Genomic DNA, 17,914 nt, shown 5'->3' with positions numbered 1-17,914 from the left:
ATGCACTTATTCACTGCAGGGAAGCCAGGTTGGGGCAGGCCCCAGTTCAGTAAACATTTATTAAGTATCTACTATATGCCAGGTACTATGCTAGGTAATGGGGATACAAAGACATAAACGAAACAGTTCCTGCCCTCAAAGAACTTACATACTATTGGAAGGAAACAATATGTAAAGATAAAATTAAATATAAAATATATACAAAATTATTTCCAAAGGAAAGGTTCAGGTCTCAAACAAAAGGAAATTTGTTAACAATAGTGTGTTGGTAAGCAAAATGGGCTCTTAGCACTTAGTTAAACCAAGTCCCCTTGAAGAGTTTGGCCTTTGTTTTCTTGATTAGGTTTGGGTGTCGTTGGTGCCTCCTTGCCTTAGGGGAGGGCCCAGTTTACACATGAGTTTGAGTGACATGTCTGGGACAGCAGAGGTTTTTAGACCACGTAGGTTTAAGTCGCCTCTTTGTGACAATTCTAAGTCACGCAGGTGAGTCGCATGTATGACTCACCCTTGACCCTGAAAAAGATATAAAACCAGGGGTTGGCTTTCTCTTCTTTGGAGCTCTTACCCACAGCCATGGTGGCTCACGTGAGTCTGGACCAGCCCTTGTTATGAGCTCCCAGGTTGAACTTAGATGTTGGTAACTATGAATTGTATTGGGTCTGTCTGTTGATGTTTGTAATTTGTTTGTATTTTGCTCTGAAGTTCAGGGTGCTGGCTTTTTCCCCTGAACTAAGTGAATTGGATTTGTATGTTGAATTAAAGTAAGCTTGTCAACCCCTTTATGTTACTTTCCTTAGCAAAGCAGATCAAAAGAATCTGTGCTTTTGCAGTGTGCTAGTAGCATGCTTGTTGTTGGGCTTGTGTTGGTCTTTCACCCCCACAACAGCTGATAGCCAGATTGTTGAAACAAGTAGACTAGGGCTTAAAAAGATCACAATAAAAGGAGAGGTATGATATAGTGAGAGAAGGCTTAGGAGGGAAGGATAGAGCTGACATGGACAGATAAGAAGGAAGGAGAAGTGGCAGTCCAATTAACAATAACACCCGGGTATTCTAAGTAGTGGAATTGAACAACAAGTAGTATACCTTTTAAAGTAGCAATGGGGTTCACTCTGCTTCTAGCTGAGGTCCATTTGGGTCTTGGTGCTACTTGCGTCATGGCCATGGTTCACCCTGTGCTTTGGCACTTAGGGAGTGACGGGGGCCTGGAGCCTTGTTAGTTTCAGCTTCCTGTCCCTGGCAGAGCCTCAGGCTGCAGATGGTCTCTCTATCTACCCTCACCCCGCCCCCCGCTTTCCTTCATTTCTCCCCCTCCTCATGGAAACCCAGCTGTCTGTAGAGCCTCTGCATGAGAGCTGCTTGGGATTCTTTGCTAGTTCACCACTTAGCTGCAAAATGTTCCCTTTTGACATCTTTGTCTTATCTGCACAACTTCCATAGACTTTCACTGTGGGAATCAGAGTTCTGGATATCTACCTAGAGAAACACCTGGATCGCAGTCTTTCATGGCGTCATCCAGAGAGCCAGATGTGCCTGCTATTGAGCACAGTACAGGTGGGCTTCTAGGCAAGATGTCTTTGCCAACTAGAATGCATCGAGGGGCATTCAGTTATGATGATGTCCTGGAGGATCCCACACCGATGACTCCACCTTCAACTGACATGTGCAGTAAGGTTCTGTGGAAAAAGCCAATCATCCCAGATTGGAAGTACCAACAGCTTTCCAAGGTTGAGGAAGGAGAAAATAGTTTCTCTGTAACCCCCTCAGCTTCCAGTGACCAAATGAACAAGGCCCCAGTGGTGAAGGTCATGGCTATGCACATCATCAGGAATTCTCTAATTACAAAACAGAACCAAGAGAGCATCCAGCACTTTAAGCAACAGGCAGGGTTGACAGACATGGGATACACTCTCCATAAAGGCCTCACCACAGAAGAAACCAAGTATGACCATGTGCCACAGGTAGTTCATAAATTGAAGTTACAAAATGGAGAAATGGCAAAAGAAGACAGACTGATTGCTTCAATCCAGTCTTCTCCAAGTAGTACACCCCATTCTTCTCCCAAGCAAAAGCCCAGAGGCTGGTTTACTCATGGATCTTCTACCTCCTTACCTGGCCCAGATGTCAGCAGCATGGACTCTGGAAATGGAGATAGAGACAAATCCTCATCTGAAAAATGGAGCCCTTTTGGACCAAGAACCCTGCAGAAATCTGACTCGGTTTTCAGTGTCCAGTCCTACAGAGGTACTCAGAAGCTATCACCAAGGGAGCTCATTTGGGATCAGGCCAGTAGAACTGCAGAAGACTCAGCAGCCTTCAAGCCACCTAAGATGGCCTTTCCAGTGATGGAAAGAAACAACCTCCATGAACCCATAATATCAAACCAAGAGACATGAATGTGTTGACTCCCACAGGGTTCTAAAGTTCCCTTTTCCTATGAGCAAAGCTGTTTTCCCTGGTGAACCCACTGTTATGTAGAGAGAGTATCTTAGACTTTTCTTTCTTCCAATCCACCCTGCATTTGACATAGGAAAGATATCTGTTTACAATTCTGCTGAGGACAGTATTCCTGGGAAGGTAGTGATTGTTTCTTTAAATATCTGTGCAAAGCTTGAATCTTTCTAATGCAGGAAGACCTATTCTGTAATGTCCCAAAGTTGGTCTGAATGACTTCTCAAAGTATAGTTGACTACAGCCAGTTACTGATCTATAGAACTAGATTGCAGGGGGCAAGGGAAATAATTAAAATCTAGTAGACTTTGTTCTGCATATTTTATCCAAGATTTAAAAAAGTAGCAATGGTAATGTGATTTAACAATTTCTGAAGAAAGTGTGAAGGGGGAGGGAATAGGTACAGGAGGTGGTGCACACATGGCACCAGGGGGGATGATGGATCCCTGGTTGTGTCTAATGGTAAAAACAGAGAGACTGAGGGCCTAGCTACTTATAGAGGATGAAAATGCACCTAAGGGTCTCTCTTCTCCAATTCTTATCCAACTCAGCTCTGTGCCAAGACTCATTCCAAAAGTGAAAAACTTATCTTTCTCAGAGTGAAGGTCCCTTTACCTTCATGCCTGATCTTTCCAAAAGCCACCTTCTGACAATGTTATAATAACTATAGCTTTCTATGTACCCACTTTTTAAACTATTCTATTCTCAAACTCATATCCAAAATGGAGTACAATCTGACTGCAACTTCCACTTCCAGCTTCATTTCACATTGCTCCTGTAAACTCCCCTTTTCTCCAAATTTACCTGTTTCTGTTTAGGGCACAAGCATCTTTTCGTTCACTAAATTTGCATCTTTGGTTATCCCTGCCTCTTCTTGTTCCCCCCTACATCCTCATCCAATCAGTGTCCAAAGCTTATTGATCCTCCCTCCACAAAAACCTCCCATTCATCCAGTTTCTTTTCACTTACACAGTGATTAGCCAATGCACCCTAGCTGAGACTCTCATCACCTCTCATAGAGACTATTACAATAAACTCTTGATTAGTCTCCCTGTTTTCAGTCTCTCATCTCCCATCTATCCTTCACATAGCTGGTAAATTAACACTATTAAGGTACAAGTATGACCATGTCACTACCCTGCTCAAAAATCCTTAGAGCCCTGCAACTGCCTCTAGAATAAAATAGGAATCCCTCAGCCAGTTCCTCAGCTACGACCAACCATTTCAGATTTATTTGCATACCTATCTTTCCAGACTTAACTTCATATTACTCTCCCCTTCATTCATTCTACATTCTAGCCAAACTGGCCTATTACTCATCCCCCAAATTTGACAGGCCAGCTACCAGAGGAGGCACCTTGGCCTAATGGACAGAGCACTGGAATGGTGCAGTGGGTAGGAGCACTGGACTTGGAGTCAGGAAGGCCTGAGTTTACATCCCACCTCAGATACTTCCTAGCTGTGTAACCTTGGGCAAGTCAGTTAGCCTCTCTCAACCTTAGTTCATTGCCTACAAAATGAGGATGACAAGGGCCTCCATCTCACAAGTTTGCTGTGAGGATCAATAAGATAAATCACTTTGCAAACCCTAAAACCATATATAAATACTAGCTATTATTAACATGTGCAAAGGGTTTGCAAATCTTAAGGTGCTGTGTAAATGGAGGGTGTTATTATTATTATTATTATTGCCTCATGCCTTTCCATAGGCTGCTCCCCAAGCCTGGAATACATTCTCTCCTTACTTCTATACCTTAGAAGGTCCCCAGCTTCAGAGGAGTTCAGGCACCACTTACCAATCAAAGTCTTTCCTGCTATTACACTGTTAGTTCTTTTTCTTCACACTGTCTTGCATTTATTAATCTGTTTATATTGCCCCAAACAGAACAGAAGCTCCCTGAGGGCAGGAAGTATTTTGTATTTATTTTTATATCTCCAGTATCTAGCACAGTACCCTTGTACACTGTAGGTGTACAATAAATTATATTTAATATATTTTTATTAATAAATTTGTTGAACTGGCTGCTTCTGCTTGTCCCCAGAAGACAGTACCAGAGCAATGGATAAAAGCTGCAAAGAGGCAGATTTCTGCTTGAAAGTAACAATTTCCTAACAATCAGAACCATCCAAAAGTAGAATATGCTACCCTGAGGATTTTTAAATTGTCAGGCGGAGACAAGGCGTCCACTTTAAGAAGATTTTTATTGAGGTATTTGTTGGACCAGAGGTATTATGGTATAGCAGGCAGAAAGATTGTCCTGGAGTCAGGAAGACCCGAGTTTAAGTTCCACTTTTGACATATACTGGCTGTGTGACCCTGGGGAAATGGCTTAGCCTCTCACTGCCCCAGGCAGTTCTTAAAGACTATAAATTGCATGACGAGTGCCAATCTATACTGCTAATTGGGGTTTCCTTACAAATAATAACAGGGAATTTCTTACACCAATGAAGTCACAAGTCTAGTCTCCCTCTCCCCACACCCCACAAGAAAAAATGTTGGACTAGATGGCCTCTATAGTCCTTTCCAATTCTGAATTTCTGAAAATATCTTGCAGGGATTATCAGACAGGAAAGACTTCAAGTACAATTGAACTGGGAGAGAGAGGGAGCGAGGAGATAGAATCTGCACCTACACTTTCATCATTATGCCACATAAAAAAGGGTTTTATTTTCTGAGGGTTCTTTTTTTTTCCCCATAAGTCTCCCTTATACGGTTAAGGGAGATGGGGGGAGCTTCTTAATTAGTTCTGTGTATATCACAGAAATGAAATTCCTATTAAAATGATGAAAAGATTATAATAAGGCCATTTGCTCCAGGGCTTGGAAAGATTTGCATTATGCTATTTTCTTGGCTATAGCCAATGAAATATAACTTATGAAAGAATTTTAACATCACATAATACCATTTCTTGTTTAGACACTTCTATTCACATCATGTCTTTCTTTTCTGCATTTCTGTCCTTTTTCATTCCTCTCATCTATTGTGTTCCCATACAGCTACTTCTAATCCATCCTATCTTACAACCCCCTAACTGATACCATCCTCTCTACCCCACCCCCCATAGACTTTCTTCTTCCTATTTTCTCTCTCCTTTTTTTAGGCAACTAGAGCCACTAGAGGGCAACAAGCTCACAAGGATAAATATGCTCAATATAAATTAAGATATCCAGACACATGAAAGAAATATTTCAACACTTATGCTTTAGTACTTTAGTAACATTCATCATACTTAAAAATACAAGGCATATAAACTACAATTAATCTCCCACAACAGGTTACATCATTTTATTATGGAATAAAGAAAGTAATTCTTGTTTCCTCAATAAGCAGCAGCCACAGAAATAAGCCTAGTTGTTATAGGGTTTTTTAAAATATCTTCCATAATTTCTCCTCTTTTTTCCCACTTTAAATTGTCACCTTACTTTAGAGGCAGCAATTAAAACACATCAAAGACCTAGACCTACTACTCACAATAACTTCTTTCATCTGCTAAAAGTCTCACTCCCTCTACCGCCATTCCTGCCACTGATTAAAGAATAGTCACTACAATTTAGATACATTAGATAGTTTAATTAACTAGAATCTAGACCTCCTAAAAATTCTTCCCAAGAAAAGCATGTTGCTGTATTCAAAAAATTTAAAGCAAGAAATAATAATGAAGGTTTCACAAGAAAAAGAAAACTCAAAGGGAATCTAGTTGAGGCCCTACAATTTAGTGAGGAAAATGAGGCCCCAAAAGGTTGAGACTTTCTCAAAATCATACAACAAAGTGAATGACTAAGTACAAATACCAATATTTGTAAAAGACAGGGAAAGAGGAAAGTTTTTGCAAAGTTTTTGATAAAAGGATATTTACAGCTAACAATTTCCTTTCCTTTCAAGTTTCAGAGTTAAGAAAGAAAAAAGAGGGAAAGCAGGGACTTGCCTAGGGCTCTCCCCCAGGACCGTCCAAACACCTATAAAAAATGGCTCTGAACAAATTCTAGAACTGCAGAACCCACAAAATAGCAGAGGGAAGCAGGGCTCCAGCCCAGGACAGCCTGGATGGTGACTGGGTAAGGTCTATCGCCCACGGAGCTGGGAGTAGAGCAGTGGCCAGCGTGGGCTGCGCCTGGACCAACCAGACCGGGAGCCAGGCTGAACAGGCCCTAGCGACCTGAATCAGTGAGCTATGGCAGTTACCAGACGTCTCAACCCAAAAACACCAGACAACAGAGAAGGTTAGTGGGAAAAAGTTGTGGGGGGACAGAATGAAAGGAGCTCCCAGTTCGGCCGCCGCCCCAGGGGGGAAGCGGAGGTAATGCAGCTACAGAACTACAGCTGCACTTGCTTCTGGCCCCAGGCCCACCTGGCGGGAGGAATTAAGTGGTGGATCAGAGCTGGAGTGCAGAGCCTGCTTAAGATCTGAGTACAGTCCAGGTTGGCGGTTCTTGGGGGAGGAAGAGCGCTGGTGTGGCAGAGTTGGCTGTGAGAAATAGATCTGAAAACAACAGTGCATCCCCTCAAGCTTGGGACAAAGTACTCTCTACTCTAACCAAAAAAAAACTCAAGGGTCAAGTAGTTGGCTGGAAACATGAACAGGCAGGGAAAACGGACTCAGATTCAGACTCAAACTTTGGAATCTTTCTTTGGTAACAAAGAAGACCAGAACATACAGCCAGAAGAAGTCAACAAAGTCAAAGAGCCTACATCAAAAGCCTCCAAGAAAAACATCAACTGGTCTCAGGCCACGGAAGAGCTCAAAAATGATTTGGAAAAGCAACTTAGAGAACTAGAGGAAAAATTGGGAAGAGAAAGGAGAGTGACGCAAGAAAATCACAAAAAAACAAGTCAATGACTTGCTAAAGGAGATCCAAAAAAATACTGAAGAAAATAACACCTTAAAAAACAGACCAACTCAAATGGCAAAAGAGCTCCAAAAAGCCAATGAGGAGAAGAATGCCTTGAAAGGCAGAATTACCAAAATGGAAAAGCAGGTCCAAAAGAACACTGAAGAAAATACTACCTTAAAAATTAGACTGGAGCAAGTAGAAGCTAGTGACTTGAAGAGAAATCAAGATATTATAAAACAGAAACAAAGGAATGAAAAAATGAAAGACAATGTGAAATATCTCCTTGGAAAAACCACTGACCTGGAAAATAGATCCAGGAGGGATAATTTAAAAATTATTGGACTACCTGAAAGCTATCATCGAAAACAGAGCCTAGATATCATCTTTCAAGAAATTATCAAGGAGATATTCTAGATATTCTGATATTCTAGAGCCAGAGGGTAAAATAGAAATTGAAAGAATCCACAGATAACCTCCTAGGAATATTGTCGCCAAATTCCAGAACTCCCAGATCAAGGGGAAAATACTGCAAGCAGCCAGAAAGAAACAATTTGAGTATTGTGGAAACACAATCAGAATAACACAAGATCTAGCAGCTCCTACATTAAGGGAGCAGAGGGCTTGGAACATGATATTCTGAAGGTCAATGGAGCTAGGATTAAAACCAAGAATCACCTACCCAACAAAACTGAGTATCATGCTCCAAGGCAAAATATGGATTTTCAATAAAATAGAGGACTTTCAAGCTTTCTCAGTGAAAAGACCAGAGCTGCATAGAAAATTTGACTTTCAAACACAAGAATCAAGAGAAGCATGAAAAGGTAAATAAGAAAGAGAAATCATAAAGGACTTACTAAAGTTGAACTGTTTTGTTTACATTCCTACATGGAAAGATGATGTGTGTAATTCATGAGACCTCGGTATTAGGGTAGCTGAAGGGAATACACACACACACACACACACACACACACACACATATACATATGTATGTATGTATGTATATTCACACATACACACACACACAGAGGGCACATGGTGAGTTGAATATGAAGGAATGATATCTAATAAAATAAAATTAAGGGATGAGAGAGGAATATACTGAGATAGGGAGAAAGGGACAGACAGAATTGGGTAAATTATCTCGCATAAAAGTGGCAAGAAATAGCAGTTCTGATGGGAGGGAAGAGGGGGCAGGTGAGGGGAAATGAGTGAATCTTGCTCTCATCGGATCCAACTTGAGGAGGGAATAACATACACACTCAATTGGGTATCTTACCCCACAGGAAAGAAGGAGGAAGGAGATAAAAAATGGGGGAACAATAGAAGGGAGGGCAGATAGGGGGAGGAGGTAATCAAAAGCAAACACTTTTGAAAAGGGACAGGGTCAAGGGAGAAAATTCAATAAAGGGGGATAGGATAGGAAGGAGCAAAATATAGTTAGTCTTTCACAACATGAGTATTGTGGAAGGGTTTGGCATAATGATACACATGTGGCCTATGTTGAACTGCTTGCCTTCCTAGGGAGGGTGAGTGGGGAATGAAAAGGGGAGAGAATTTGGAACTCAAAGTTTTAAAAGAAGATGCTCAAAATAAAAGTTTTTGCATGCAACTAGGAAATAAGATATACAGGCAATGGAGCATAAACATCTATCTTTCCCTACAAGAAAGTAAGGAAAAAAGGGATGGGGGGAAGTGGGGTGACAGAAGGGATGGCTGACTGGGGAATGGGGCAATCAGAATATATGTCATCTTGGATAGGGGGGAGGGTAGAAATGGGAAGAAAATCTGTAATTCAAACTCTTGTGAAAATTAATGCAGAAAACTAAAAATATTAAATAAATGATTTAAAAAAAAAAAAAGAAAGAAAGAAAAGAGGCTGCAATCCCAAGCTCTAGAATCTCCACAAAAGGATTGGCAAAATACTATAATCTGAAAAACCCAAATACAACATTTTTTGCCCTCTGTTCACTGGCATTTACCATAATACACTTTCAGTATTAACAAACCAAGGAAAACTAAAATAGGAAACATATTAAAGAAGTTGAGACTACAAAAATTAATGCTTGTGACTCCCTAATTTTTCCATCTTTATATTCACCTATCAAGGAATGACAGGACACATGGTATAGTGGAAAGAAAACTGGGCTGAAAATTCAGGAGACTGAAGTTCTAGGCCCCAAACTGTCACTCAGCAGCTATTTATCATGTTGAGTATTTCACAATCTCAATTTCTTCATCTATTAAAAAAAATTAGTGAGTTGGGCTTTATATATAATATACATTATATATTATTATATTATATATCCTTATATAGTATATATATAAATATGTTTATATATTATATATAATATTATATATGTTACATATTATATATTATATATAATACATAATAAAATTTAAATATATAATATACATCATTATATATATAATATATAATATAACCTTACTAAGCTATAAACTTTTGATTTCATTGTAGGTCTGTCATTTTCTGATAAGCCCCTCTTGCATGATGTTTAGAAGTAAAGGAGAAAAATGTATTTCAGTTCATATGACTTGGGAGAGGAGAGATTAAGTATTAAACTATTAACCTTGACCATCCTTAAAATTGGAGGGGAGATGAGAGAGGAAGAAACATGGCCAGGGAAATGCATTACTAATAGTCCATAAGAAGGTATTAAAAATATTTTCTACTTTTTCCAAAAAGACTTCTAATTATGCGTTCTTCTACTCTATTTAGAGAGATATTACAAAACTATAACATATAACACTAACATTTTACTAAGCAAGCAATTATCTTACCCTCATTGGATGTATATCAGCATAAGGTGGTTTTCCTTCAGCCATTTCTATAGATGTGATACCAAGGGACCATATATCTGCCACACAATTATAACCAATTTCTTGTATTACTTCAGGAGCCATCCAAAATGGAGTTCCAATAACAGTATTGCGTTTTGCCATTGTATCCTATAAGTGCATTACATAAAAATGATTAGAATTTATACAGTATAGCATGATAACATGTATCTAAGCACATTCATTTAAATGCTACAATCTATGCCTAAAGTTAACCATTCTTCATACTCATCTTTACAACTATGTCAGAATATAAGATTTAGAGCTAGAAGAAACTTCTTAAGTCATTGTCTCCAAACCCTCATTTTACAGAAGAATAAACCAAGACCCACAGAGGTAAAGTCATTTGCCCAAGGGCAAGAAAACAACAGGAGCAAGAGTCAAAATTCAAAACCCACATACTATCTCTAAAGCCAGTGTTCTTTCCATCTTCTAATGATAACCTAAACAGTTAATCCTGAAATAAAGCACCTTTCCACACATGTCACTGTTTTAGAAGCTAAGCTACACTGTAACCCTAAATGATTACAGTGTAACAGTAATAAAGGCTATGAAAATGATAGTCATATATGTCTCCTTTCTGGAGAATTTAAGCATCTGAATGAAAAAATAATGATGTCATATCCACTAAATGTGGATGATTACCTAACATGGAAAAAAAAGAAAGAAAAAAGAGGAAAGAAAATGAGAGGTTGCAATACCAGGATTATAGGTTTTTTCCCTTAAAAAATTAAACTCCGTGTTCATTTGTTTCAGATAAAGCTGTGACAAATCCTGGTCAATATTTCTTTGCCCAAGGCTTATAGACACTGAAGCAAGCCACCATAACTTTAGTTCCTCACTCTTGCAAAATCGTTTTATATCTACTCAAAACAAAACGTTTAACGTAAGAAATTCTAGAATCCCATATTAATAGGAATAATGAATAAGGGCGTTGCAAGGGAACTTTGAAGTTATTTAATCTAACTCCCTGTCCAGTTCACGAATCATGTCTAGAATAGCCTCAAAAACTGATCAGGAGAGCCTCTCCCTGAACATTTTTAATGACAAGAAACTATACTTCAGGTAGCATTTTGAGAGAGCTCTAATTATTAAAAAGTTCTTCTTTTAATTAAGCTGAAAATTATCTCCCTATAGCTCCTACCTAACAGTAAAATTACCTCACAGTGTCTCACTTAAGTTTAATTACTCTTTAACATGGCAGCTTTTGAATATTTGAAAATAATTATCATGTCCTTCCTAAGACTTACTTTCTTTTATCCTTTCAGAAGAAGCAAGAGACAGGTGACACAGTGAAAAGAAGGCTGAATTTGGAGTCAAGAAAGCTGGCTTTAAATCTCAGCTATGATACTTACTAAGCTTGACCAAGATTTAGTCATTTAATCAATCTAAGCCTCAGTTTCTTCATCCATAAAATGGAGATAACAATACTTACATTTCTTACCTCAAAAATTATAGAAATACAAGTTACTGTCATAATAGCCATATAAAATGCCTTATCCCAACCTTTTTACAGATATTATGTCCCGATACAAGATAATAATTGTGTGGTAAACATCCATTTTTCCAAAGTCCCTATTATACTTACTGTTAATTGCCCAGCCACTCCAAAATCTGCTAGTTTTGCATGCCCTTCTGTGTTGAGGAGAATGTTTCCCGCCTTTATATCTCGATGTATTTTTCTCATGAAGTGCAAATATTCAAGTCCTTTCAAAGTGGATTTAAGAATAGTTGCAATTTCATCTTCAGTTAACTGAAAAACAATAAAAACAGGCTTTAATCTTTTATGTTGGAAAAAGCCTAACTACAACCCTAAAGTTAGACAAATTCTTATTAGAAAATTTTATTTGTAAAAACTTTTTTTCTTTTAATCATGAAGATTATAGGAAAAAGCATATTATCCCAAAACATTTCCTTTTCCCTCACTATTCTCTTATTCTTCACCATTTTCATTCCATACTTTTCCATCAAATAGATGGCTAATTTGCCTTATTTTATATAGCAAGCACAACAAATACATACCTCTACGAAATTAGTTTATGAAATTACTTTCAAATATCCTGTTCACCCATTATCTAACACAAAAGGTGGCCACAACGCAACTCTTCTCAACTTGTGGTATAGCTTTTAATGAATTTACATTTCTTTATTCCCTTTATTGTCTGTCATGTTCCTTATCTGTAGCCAGCAGGCCATAATGGAAAGGCAAAACAATACATATATATACACACACACATATATATATATATAAAAAATATAAAAAGGTGCAAATCAGGATCATCACACTACTGTGCTCCTGAAAGAAGTATGATCATTTCATCCAGAAGATGCTGAATCCTGCTTCCTGTCAGGTAACTATTACTTAGAAAACTCCTCATCCTACTCCAAAGAGCAAATGGAGATGAAAGGGAAAGAAGAATGAGGTCTTGGACTTGGTTCAAATCCTAGCTTTGTAACCTGTGTACCCTTGGGCAAATCACTATGCCTCAGTTCCTCATCTGTAAAAAGACAGGTAGGACTAGATCATCTCTAAGATCTCTTCTAGCTCTAAATCTATGATCATATGATCCCTTTTACTTCACTGGATGCCTGTTTTTGCTGTGCCTTCTACCATAATCAACTCAATACTGACAATGCATAAACCATTAGATATTTTGCTCTTTGAAAAAAAAGAAAAGAAAAAAATCCTGCAAACTTTTATGATGGAAGCAAAGATAGATCTTTGAGATTTTTTTATTTTAAAAAATGGTCTGGCAAACATTCAAAGAATTTTCTGAACTGAGATTTTAAGGAGATCTATTTCTATCTCCTCCGTGAGGATCAGAGAGTTAGGTGACTTATCACTGAAAGTCACATTTCACCACTAACACTGTGACTAAGGCCCTAATATCCTAATTCCTTGTATAGTGCTCTTCCTACTATATTATAAAATATATATTTAAAAATTGTGGAAAGCTAAACTAAAACTAAAAATTACCTGAAATCATTAACTTCACAGAATTGTGGAAAGCTAAACTAAAACTAAAAATTACCTGAAATCATTAACTTCACAGAATTGTAGTATATGCAAAAAATACATGTAAATCACCAGCATTCATATATAACCAATAAAACTAGCAGGAAGAGCTAAAAAAAAAAAGGAAAATCCCTTCAAAATAACCAGAGGAGCTATAAACTATATGGGAGTCTACCTACCAAGATTACCCAAGGACTACATAAATACCTATAAAATATTGCTTGCAGAAATACAAACCTAAATAACTAGCAATATTGGGTAGGTTGAGTCAATAAAATAAAGATGACAATATTACCAAAATAAATTTACTTATTCAATATTGTGCCAACCAAACGAACAAAGCCATATTTTATACAACTAGAAAAAAATAATAATGAAACTCATATAAGAGAACAAAAGTCAAGAATCTGAAGAGTAATGGGGGGTGGAGTAGGAAGGAATAGGGTCTATCAGTACCAGATCACTAACAGTATTACAAAATATTAATCACTAAAATGAAAGAGAGGGAGGGAGGAAGGGAGAAAGGGAGAGGGAGAGAAGGAGAGAGAGAGATCATTGAAACAAATCTGGTACAAAACATACAGAAATACAAAAAACACAGTAACATAGTATTTGATGAGCCCCAAAACTGGAAGAAGTTATTGGAAGGTTTCACAATTTCATAAAAACTGCTAGGAAAACTGAATAGCAGTCTGCCATAAGTTAGGTTTATACAACATCTCACACCATATGCCAAGATAACCTCCAAATGGATGGATGACCTAGATATAAAAAGTCACATCATAAACAAATTAGTGGCAGGTATCACTTCAATATACAAATATTATTAAGAAAATGCCCCTCCCTATATCTACTCTCTGTCCCTCACATTAGTTTATGCCTGCAACAAGTTCCTCTCACAGGCCAGGATCTAACTCCAGGACAGGAAAAAAGAAATTGTCTTTCAGATTTATAGAAAAGGGAAGAATTTATAACGTAACAAGTCATAAAGAGGATCATGAGATAAAATGCACAATTTTGATTTTAAAGTTTCTGCACAAACAAATCAAATATAGTAAACATTAGAAGAAAAACAGGTAACTAGGGGAAAAAATCTTCGTAACAGAATTCTCTGATAAAAATCTCACTTTCAAGATATACCAGGAAATGATTCAGATTTATAATACTAAGAGCCATTTCTCAATACATAAAGGGTCAAAGGATATGACCAAGCACTTTTCAAAGAAAGAAAAATAAGCTATCAAAAAACATATTAAAAAGCTTTAGATCACTCCATGACTACGGAAATGAAAATTAAAGCAACTCTGAGGTTTAACCTTATACAACCTATCAGATTTTGGCAATGACAAAAGAGGAAATTGATCAATGCTGGAGGGGCTACAGAAAAACAGGTATACTAGTAAACTGTTGGCAGAGTTGTGAAACAGTCCAGTTATTTTGTAAAGTCATTTGGAACTATGCTTAAAAAGTTTCCAAATTGTCTATACTTTTGGCCTGGCTATGCCATTCCTACACCTCTTCTTTCTTCAACAACCCAATTATGAAAAATAATTAAGTTGCATCATCTTCATTTCTTTCTTGGTGTATTTGCTTGTCTTTCTGTCTACCTGTTCTAATCCAACCTTCTTACCACTGCCAGATTAATCTATCAGATACAAATCCAGTCATATTAAGTCTTCTCAAAATTTTTCTGCAGATCTCTGTTGCTTATCTAGTAAAATTCAAAAACTCATGGCTGGCATTCAAAGCCCTCCATGATATGAACTATTTCACTAAGGAATCTTTTCAAATTTGGCTTATATTTCTTCCCACATATACTCTATATGCCAACTGAATCATACTCTTTGCTATCGCCAGAATACAACTTGCTTTCTATATCACTGTTCATGCCTCTCCCTCTTCTTAGAATGACTTTGCTCTCCCCCATCATCTACTGAATTCCTAATGATCACCACTCAAAATGCCATCTCTTCCAAGAAGTCATCCCTGATATACACACACACACAAATATGTGAATATTATTTAAAAGTTGTATACATGTTCTACTATGCTAATAATTATTACAAATATATCCAAAATAGTAATTATTACAAACATACCAAACATTGAAGCTGTAAAAGGATAAGATAAAGATTAAATAATATTTATTCCTAGAGTTGGAGTTCCTAGTTCCTGGAGTAGACCTACATTTTAGGAAAATCACTTTGGAATCTGTGGGGAGGACAGACTAGAGAAGAGAGACTTGAGGCAAGACAAACGATAAGGAGGCTATTTCAATAGTCCAGGTAAGAAATGATGAGGGCAGGAGTAGCTATGTGAGTGGAGAGAAGGCATCAGATATAAGAATTATGGAGATAGAAACAACATGATATATGTTCAGAGAGAGTAAATACTGAAAGATAAAAATGAGATTGCACCACAGAGAACAACTTGGGTGACTTGAAGGTTAGTGATGCCCTTGGCAAAAATGGAGTTTGCAAGATAGTTCATTTTGTAATGAAAGGCAATGTAATGAGATTTATGATATATACTGCGTTGTGCCGAAAAAAAGCGAGCGAGACCCGGATATAAATTCAGATGTGGATTTATTGAAGTGCGCAACTGTACGGAGTAATTGCTCAAATCGAACAGCCCTGAGCAAAGGAAGAGAAACAGTATTTAAAGGGAAAGAACACAATTAGATTTCCGTGGCGATGGGGACACAAACAGTAGGACAAGCTGAGGCAGGATTATTTCCGTGGAGAAGGGAACGCAAACAGTGGGGTCTGTGGAGATGGGAGTACAAACAGTGGGGTCCGTAGAGATAGGAGTAAAAACAGTGGGGTGAGCTGGGGCAAGATGGAGAAACTGGAGGGGGGGGGCAGGACATAACACTGTAACCTGTTCATATCTGCTCACCCAGCATGAGTCATTCTGTCCTACTCAAAACGAAAAGAGTGGAAGAGGGCTCTTACTCACAGATCACTGCCCTGGTGTCAGAGCCTGGTTTATGGGAGGCACCTACTGCAGCCACAAAATTATTTGGGGGACAGAAGGTGGATGTGCAGGTGAGGCATTTTTCCAATGGCACAAGCACAGTTATTGCTGTGGGTATTCAAATAGGCATTAAGTTATAACTGTCCTGAAGGGACAACTCCAGGGGCAAGAGAAGGGAGACTGGGAATCTGCACAGTGGAAGCAGAAAGGGTGACAGAATACTGGAGGATAAGGATATCTGGGATTATGTTGGAGACAAGTTCTATGAATGGCCACCAAAGAAGTGGTAAAATTTATCTTATCTTTCCATCTTCCTTCTAACTGGCTGATCACACAACCTTGAAGTCAAGTCATGGCTCTAATCAAGGCAAAACACAGCATCCACAGGGGAAATCAGTCTCCTAGAGCACTGGTCTACATAATTTGTTATTTACTAAATAGTAAATAATTAAATATTTTATTTTTGTATGACTTACCTCTTCAATAAGATTATAATCTCCTTGAAGGCAAGCACTACATCTTATCTTTCTCCTGCCCCCACCTAAAACCTAGTATAATGTTAAGTATATGAAAAGTTCTTGCTAAGTACTTGTTAAACTGAAATGAGATGGCTGGGGCAAAAATTTGCAAATTTAGGAAAATGTACACAATAGAAACAACGATGTTTAATTCAAATGGAAAGCCCATATAACAGACAAAGAAAGATAGGTAGATAATTTGGTAGGGGAGGACCTATTAGTTTTTTGGGTTTGACATTTAGATGTGTGGTTTGTTTTTTTTTTACTTAATAGAGCTACTATGAACCACCCAACAAGAGGTGCAGCCAACAGGTCATTCCGGCAAGAACACAGCAGAGGTATTAGGCATAGAAAGATTCAAGCTTTTTTATTCATTAATTTATCCAAAGTAGCTCAGTCCAAAGAGAAGTTAAGAAGAAAAGGGTAGTTTATTTGATAAATGGACAAGGCTTGAATTAAGGACCTGCTGAGAAAAATAGAGAGGGCCAACAAATCTATCTCATAATTCAAGGGAAGAAGCAACAAAATTTGGTAACTGACGACAAGAAGGTAAATAAAAATCAGCAAGTAGTCAATTTAAAATTACTATGCAGTTCCAAGTTTATCAAGAGAGACAAGATGACTTGAAAAAGTAATAGCTTCCTCCACTATACTTAATTTAAGGTTATGCTTTAACATCCAGAACAAATAAAATCAGGAAAATTCACAACCAAAATCCAATACTAACTTGTACAATTACATACACAAAGTCACTTGTGTCTCTCTATAAGCAACTGCTCTGAAGCCAGTTCTTTTACTCCAGCTTTAAACAGAAACAGAATCTATCGCAACCACAGATTCTCTAGTTACAATTACTTCAGATATAAATAGAGATTAGATTAGATAGATAGATAGACAGACAGATAGACAGACACACAGACACACAGATCTAAGCCTGGGAATTTCCACTAAAATATAAAGAAGGCCAGATCAGACCCAATCATAGAATTTTGTGAATTTAAAAGGACCTCAGAGATTATCTGGGGCAGCTAGGTGGCACAGTGCATAGAGCACTGGGCCTGGAGTCAAAAGATGTGAATTGAAATTCAGCTTCTGGTACTTCCTAGCTGTGTGACCCTAGGAAAGTCACTTAAGCTATGTTTGACTCAGTTTCCTCATCTGTAAATTGGGGATAATAGCACCTACCTCCCAAGACTGTTCTAAGGATCAAAAGAGACAATACTTGTAAAGTACTTAGCATAATGCCTGGAACATAATAAGCATT

The 17,914-nt window shown here is 37.9% G+C and overlaps 2 protein-coding genes across 2 annotated transcripts in view; one reads left to right on the top strand and one right to left on the bottom strand.

Annotated features, from left to right (window-relative positions):
* STK3 (serine/threonine kinase 3) overlaps positions 1-17,914 on the bottom strand; it is a 492,549-nt gene that overhangs the window by 347,633 nt on the left and 127,002 nt on the right. The window contains exons 5-6 of the mRNA XM_036757214.1: positions 11,729-11,893; positions 10,084-10,251 (exon numbers count right to left, since the gene is read on the bottom strand). Of these exons, the coding sequence (XP_036613109.1) occupies positions 10,084-10,251; positions 11,729-11,893 (333 nt within the window). The remainder of the gene's footprint in view (positions 1-10,083; positions 10,252-11,728; positions 11,894-17,914) is intronic.
* On the top strand, positions 1,506-2,396 carry LOC118848360 (putative monooxygenase p33MONOX). Its single transcript, XM_036757224.1, has one exon. It carries the CDS (start codon positions 1,506-1,508, stop codon positions 2,394-2,396), a length of 891 nt encoding a protein of 296 aa, XP_036613119.1.

The sequence above is a fragment of the Trichosurus vulpecula genome, chromosome 1 (assembly GCF_011100635.1).
Source record: "Trichosurus vulpecula isolate mTriVul1 chromosome 1, mTriVul1.pri, whole genome shotgun sequence".
Lineage (NCBI taxonomy): Eukaryota > Metazoa > Chordata > Mammalia > Diprotodontia > Phalangeridae > Trichosurus > Trichosurus vulpecula.
This window is presented reverse-complemented; position numbering and strand designations above follow the sequence as displayed.

What these genes read in the sequence shown, in the direction of transcription:
- LOC118848360 (XM_036757224.1), top strand. Translation starts at nt 1,506, where the DNA reads ATGGCGTCATCCAGAGAGCCAGATGTGCCTGCTATTGAGCACAGTACA.